At 54.0% G+C, this 6000-nt stretch overlaps 1 protein-coding gene across 3 annotated transcripts in view; it reads left to right on the top strand.

Moving 5' to 3' along the window:
* gmds (GDP-mannose 4,6-dehydratase) overlaps window positions 1-6000 on the top strand; it is a 267502-nt gene that overhangs the window by 23685 nt on the left and 237817 nt on the right. For all 3 annotated transcript variants that reach the window (XR_010329732.1, XM_064333932.1, XM_064333931.1), the window contains exon 2: window positions 4043-4087. Coding sequence is in view for 2 of the 3 variants with exons in the window: in XM_064333932.1 (XP_064190002.1) it covers window positions 4043-4087 (45 nt within the window). In the remaining variant the exon portion in view is untranslated. The remainder of the gene's footprint in view (window positions 1-4042; window positions 4088-6000) is intronic.

Raw genomic sequence — 6000 nt, 5'->3', positions numbered from 1 at the left:
TAACTATTAGCAAGTAATTAACTGTTAGTGTTCCTTAAAAAATAATAATATGTATGTATACATGCATATCCAGGTAAATGATGAACTGAAAGTACTATGACTTTCAGCGCTTACTGAAGTTGGTGTTAATGCAGGGTGTGGTAGGTGGCGTTTGGGTCTTGTTTGTGGGGTCTGTGATGTGGTTTTATCTTTGCCAACACGGCGGGGGCAGCGGGGGCAGCCAGTGCCCTTGTTTGCTCGGGCAGGCGGGCCAGAGGGTTCTGGGCCCGGGGCGGGCATGGCACCGTTTGGGGCGGTGGTCTACGGGATAATTTTGGGGTGGGTGCGTGTGGCTGAAAAGAACTTTTGTTTTTGGAAAAGGTAGGCCTGTGTGAGTGTGTGTGTGTGTGTGTGTGTGTCTGCGTGTATCTGTGTATGTCTGTGTATGTTTGTGTGCATGTGCTTAGCTACACATATAACGTGTCGCCTCCGTAGCACATTTTGTCTGCCGATGAAGCGTGAAAGGGTTAGGGTTAGAGTTAGGGTTAGGGTTAGGGTTAGGGTGCTGTATGCTTATTATCGTTTGAATTAGATCTCCTGACAGCGATCGGACGGTAGAGGAATGTTGTAGCGGTCACACTGGCAGAGACACGGGCGTGAGGTGTGAGGGTTTTCTGCACAGATTAATCATCATTCAGATTAATCTACTTTTTATGTTTCTGCATGTTTCTGAGGGCCAGGGTTAGAACTGTCTGCTGCCACTCAGTGAACAGAGAAGAGCCAGGCCCTGGCTTCTGTCCTGGGCAGGAGGGCAGACCTGTCACGGACTTCCTGTGAGCTTGACTGCCACGCTTAGAGTTGCCGTCTCATCTCTGCGTACGATTGGGCGAAGCAGCACACTCAGCATTTTTGAGCCGGGGAAAAACCCGGTCATGTGATCAACAAAAACGCATCACGTGATCACGGGGAAGCTGCATGGCCCTGCTCCTGATTGGCTGTCATATCGGCACCCAGCAGAAAGGAGCGGTGGTGTGAAAAGCGTGCCAGTTTTATTTGGCTGCTCTCGCCGTCTGGTGCCAGCGTACGTGTCCGCGCTGCGATTCTGAGTCTGATTTGAATTTGATTCGCTGGACCGTTGGACAGCGTCCGAGCTGTGGCCCGAGCGAGCTGGCGGGGGTCAGAGGTCAGCGAGCCTAATCCCGGAGCAGCCGCCGGCTCATTAGCGGTGTGGGGGGGGTTGGGGGGGCGCCGTCCCGGATGCCAGGAGGTCAGGGTGGGGGGCTAATGCCTTTAGCAGCTCCGCCTGCTGGACCTCCCCATTTCCACCGTAACCTCACCCCCCCACACCCAAAACGCTGTTCCTCTGATGGTTCCCCTGCCCCCCCACCCTGAGGACCCCGCCCCATGTCCTGGCTTTACCCCAGAGGCACCTTTCCAAAAACGCCTCCCTCTTCCCTCTTCCCTCTTCCCTTCTGCAGCTCAGGGGAAGCTGAAGCTCCACACCAGCACTAACTGGCCTCACAATTAGAAGAAAGGGATTCATAATGATAATAAGAACAGCAATACACGTATTTTAAAATGTTCCATAATTAATTTCTATATTTCTATAAGTATTATTTTGACAGAAATAAATGACAAAGGGATGTGAGTGTCTTGACCCTCTCCCTGCCTCCGTGTCAGCAGGTGTTATGTGTCAGTGTTAAGCAGTGTGTCATAGTGTTGAGTGTAACAGTGTTGAGCCGAGTGTCACAGTGTTGAGTAGAGTGTCAGAGTGTTGAGCTGTGTGTCACAGTGTTGAGTAGAGTGTCTCAGTGTTGACCTGTGTCTCATAGTGTTGAGTGTAACAGTGTTGAGCAGTGTGTGACAGTGTCACAGTGTTGAGCTGTGCGTCACAGTGTTGACTAGCATGTCACAGTGTTGAGCAGCGTTTCACAGTGTTGAGTAGAGTGTCACAGTGTTGAGCAATGTGTCACAGTGTTAAGCAGCGTGTCACAGTGTTGAGTAACAGTGTTGAGCAGCGTGTCACAGTGTTGAGCTGTGTGTCAGAGTGTTGAGTGTAACAGTGTTGAGCAGCGTGTGACAGTGTCACAGTGTTGAGCTGTGCGTCACAGTGTTGACTAGCATGTCACAGTGTTGAGTAGCGTTTCACAGGCTGGGAGTGGTAGTGTGAGGCCATGGGTAGTTGAGTGTGTTAATGGTATGCAGCAGGAGGAGCAGGAGAGCCCCCACCCCCGGGTCTGGACGGCAGTGGCTGGCCTATCACAGGCCAGGCTGGGGAGAGGAAGCCGGAGGGGAAGTGGAGCCTCCGCTGGTCCAGACTGTTCCAGTGCGGTCGGAAAGTCTGAGAAGCGGACCGGGTGAGAAGAACAAGACCTTATTGACAGGGTCCAATCCCGCTCCCGCCTGCTCCGCGTCAGGAGAAGCCCCCTCCCCCCCCCACCCCCACACCCCCAGCTCTGTGCCACCCCCACCCCCACCCCCCCACCACGTCCTGCTGCTCACAGTCCTCCCCTGAAACACTGAAGGCGATTAAGTCAGAACAGAGACCTTTTCTTCCTCTCCACCTTTCAGTGGGACTTGTGTACTGTGCAGCGAAACATATGTCCGTCTGTTTTTCTGGCTGGTGTTGGGAGTTGGAACTTGAAGGGCTGTGTGTGTGTGTGTGTGTGTGTGTGTGTGTGTGTGTGTCCTCACAATGCTGGTGTATCTTACTCAGGTCCTTGGAGAGGCTGTTCACTGAGAGACTGAATTGGAAAACAGAGTTACACAGTGTTTCATCAGCACTCTTTTTCTGGCCGTGTGTGTGTGTGTGTGTGTGTGTGTGTGTGTGTGTGTGTGTGTGTGTGTGTGTGTGTGTGTGTGTGTGTGTGTGTGTTCTTGTGTCTCTCTGAGTCTATATATTGCATTTATTTTTTGGTATGGTTGTCTGAAAGTCTGTTTGATGTGTCTTTCTTTGAGTGTATCTGAGAATCTGTTTTTGTATGTGTGTACTGTATGCGAGTCTGCTGAAATGGTTGTGTGTGTGTGTGTGTGTGTGTGTGTGTGTGTGTGTGTGTGTGTGTGTGTGTGTGTGTGTGTGTGCGTGTGTGTGCGTGTGTGTGTGTGTGTGTTTATGTGTTTGCGGCTGGGTGTCTTTGTGCTTGCGTGTGTGTGTGTGTGTGTGTGTGTTTATGTTTATGTGTTTGCAGCTGGGTGTCTTTGTGCTTGTGTGTGTGTGTCTGTGTGTATTTGTGTATGCACTAATGTCTTGCGTGGTTGTGGCAGAAAGTGGATTTTGGTCAGACCAGCGGGGCGTCGCTGGCCTGTGATTGGACGCCCAGCGTTGGGCCCGGTCGCTCGCCCAAGGGGAAGCATTTGCTCACGAGCGACATCACATCCTGTGAGCTTATCTGCTGTGGTGTCTCGATGTCCGGTGGGCTCCCGGCCCGGGGAAGGCGCGCCCATATTAGGCGCTTCCTACGTCCGGCCGGGCTGGCTCAGGGCGGGTGTGTGTTTTGCTTGCTGTGGTTTCGCGGGGTTTGGGTGAGGGAGAACGAGGCGCTCCTCGGGGCTTTTTCCACACACAGAGGGGCCTGTGCGCCCCCGTCCCGTAGACAGCCTGTGGGCTCCGCTCAGGGGCTGTGATGTGAGAGCAGTGGGACTCGATGCGCCACCGCAGAGTTCACTCAAGTGGGCCGTGTTTTTATTTATTTATTTTCATTTTTCCATCTTCCCGCCTGTGCGTGAAGCTGCTCTTTATTGAAATTGAGTTTGAGCCGAAATCCTTCGCACGTTTTTTTATTTTAATTGCAGCATTCCTCCTCCTCCTCCTCCTTCTCAAAAGAGGAATCCTCTTTTAAAGCAGATTTGCCGCTGTTCTCTCTGCTCCCTGTACCCTTCCACATGCAGTAAATAAATAGATGACTGTGTAAAATTTGCTGTTACGGTGCTGAGCAGTGGGGGAGGGGGGGGAACAGTAGGTATTCAGTAGCTGAGTGACTGTTGGCCCGGGCATCCGGTGCGGGGGTTGGGGTGCGATGGCAGCCATGTTTACGGCCGGCTGGTGTGTTTTTTGTCATTCCAGGATGGATCGTACTTGGCGGAGTTCCTGTTGGAGAAGGGTTATGAGGTGAGTGAGCGAGTGGCTGGTTGGGGGGTGGGGGGGGGGAAACAGCCCCGGCTGTTTTTCCAGGGAAGCGCTGGCCTGTAGTCTGGGGCCCCCGGAGGAGAGCACCGCTGGTCCCCTGGGGGCCCGACTGTCCCTGCCACCGCCACCACACCTCTGGAGCCCAGCACCACACTGCTGCCTCCCTGCTTTACTCTGCTGGGGTCTTTCAGTGTGAGGCAGGTGATCAGTGTGTGTACCACTCACTCACACACATACACACATATACACACACACACACACAGACATGCACAGACATGCACACACTCACACTCACGTACGCACACACACACACACAAGCTATACAAGCAGTAACTCTGTTATTAAAGGGTTAATGTGTGAGATGCACAAACAGGCTAATGAATCCTTCCTGTCTGGGAACACCAGCTCTCTCCCTCTCTCTCTCTCTCTCTCTCACTCTCTCTCTCACTCTCTCTCTCTCTCCTCTCTCTCTCTCTCTCTCTCTCTCTCTCTCTCTCTCTCTCTCTCTCCCTCTCTCCCTCTGCTTCCCGGCCCGCAGCGCTTCCTGTGAGCGGGGGCCCCTCCGGAGCCGGGTGGTGGGGGGGGGTGAGGGGGGGCTTCCTCCGTTCGCGAGTCTCTGCTCGCCCGCCCGCTCGCTCGCCCACCCGCGCGGCTATTTTCTGCTAGCGCGACCGCGGTCGCCTCGCGGCTGTCCTGATTGGTCTGACCGCGCAATCAGGACGGCGGGTGTGAGGCGGTCGCGGAGGAGCGGGGGCGCGACGGGGGCGGGGCATCGGACAGCGCTCGCACCCCCCCCCCCCCTCCCCCCTTCTGCGAAGGCCCAGCGAAGGCCTGGCAAACTCAGGCCCCGAATTCCCAGAGTGACGCTCAATACCGTCCAGCTCAGCTCAGCTCAGCTCCCCTCTCTACACTTGTGTCCAGTGCAGTTCCAGTCCAGTCAGAGCCAGTTCAGTGCGGTTATATTTATTTCACTCCAGTTCAGTTCAAAGCCTTACTGCACTTTTTGATTACTTTTTTTTTTTTAACCATCATGCATTTGACAAATAGAGGAAGGCAGGGCAGGACACCGTGCCCCCCCATGGTTGCTCGCTCGCCTGTCAGACCCCCCCCCCACCCCCCCCGTTATCTCCCCGTGCACGGCTTCCTGTGACCTTTGACCCCTGGCCATCCCGCAGAGCCCCCCCCCCCCCTCACTCTGCACCTACTGCTGGGATGAGTCAGGTGACCTCTATCCGTCTCACCCCCTCTCTCCTTCCCTCCCTCCATCTCACCCCCTCCCTCCTTCTCTCTCGGGGTGATTTCTTTATCGTCTGCATTTGGCACAGTTGGATGATGGCACTTCTTCATTTACTCTGTTTGCTTCTGAGATTCCTCTCCTGCTCCTCCTCCTTCCTCTCCCCTGCTCTCTTTGTCTCTCGTCCACTGATTGCATACATGCTAATAAAATCAAAATGCACACTCATACACTCACACACTCACACATACACACTCACACACACACACACTCACACACACTTCCATCACACTCCCAGCCTACACACACCACAACCACACACACACTCACACATCACACCACACACACACACTCACACACTACACACACACAACGCACATCCACACACACACTCACACACTCACACACACACACACACACACACATACTCACACACACACAAACGCACTCACACACACACACACGCGCACACGCACACACACACTCACCCACTCACACACACACACACACACTCACACACACACACTCACACACTCACACACACACACGCACACTCACACACACACAAACGCACACTCACACACACACAAACGCACACTCACACACACACAAACGCGCACACACACACACACACGCACACGCACCCGCCCACAGGCTTGCT

This window comes from Anguilla rostrata, chromosome 4, assembly GCF_018555375.3.
Source record: "Anguilla rostrata isolate EN2019 chromosome 4, ASM1855537v3, whole genome shotgun sequence".
NCBI classification, from domain to species: domain Eukaryota; kingdom Metazoa; phylum Chordata; class Actinopteri; order Anguilliformes; family Anguillidae; genus Anguilla; species Anguilla rostrata.
Note: the sequence above shows the minus strand (reverse complement) of the source record. Positions and strands in the feature narration are given on the sequence as shown.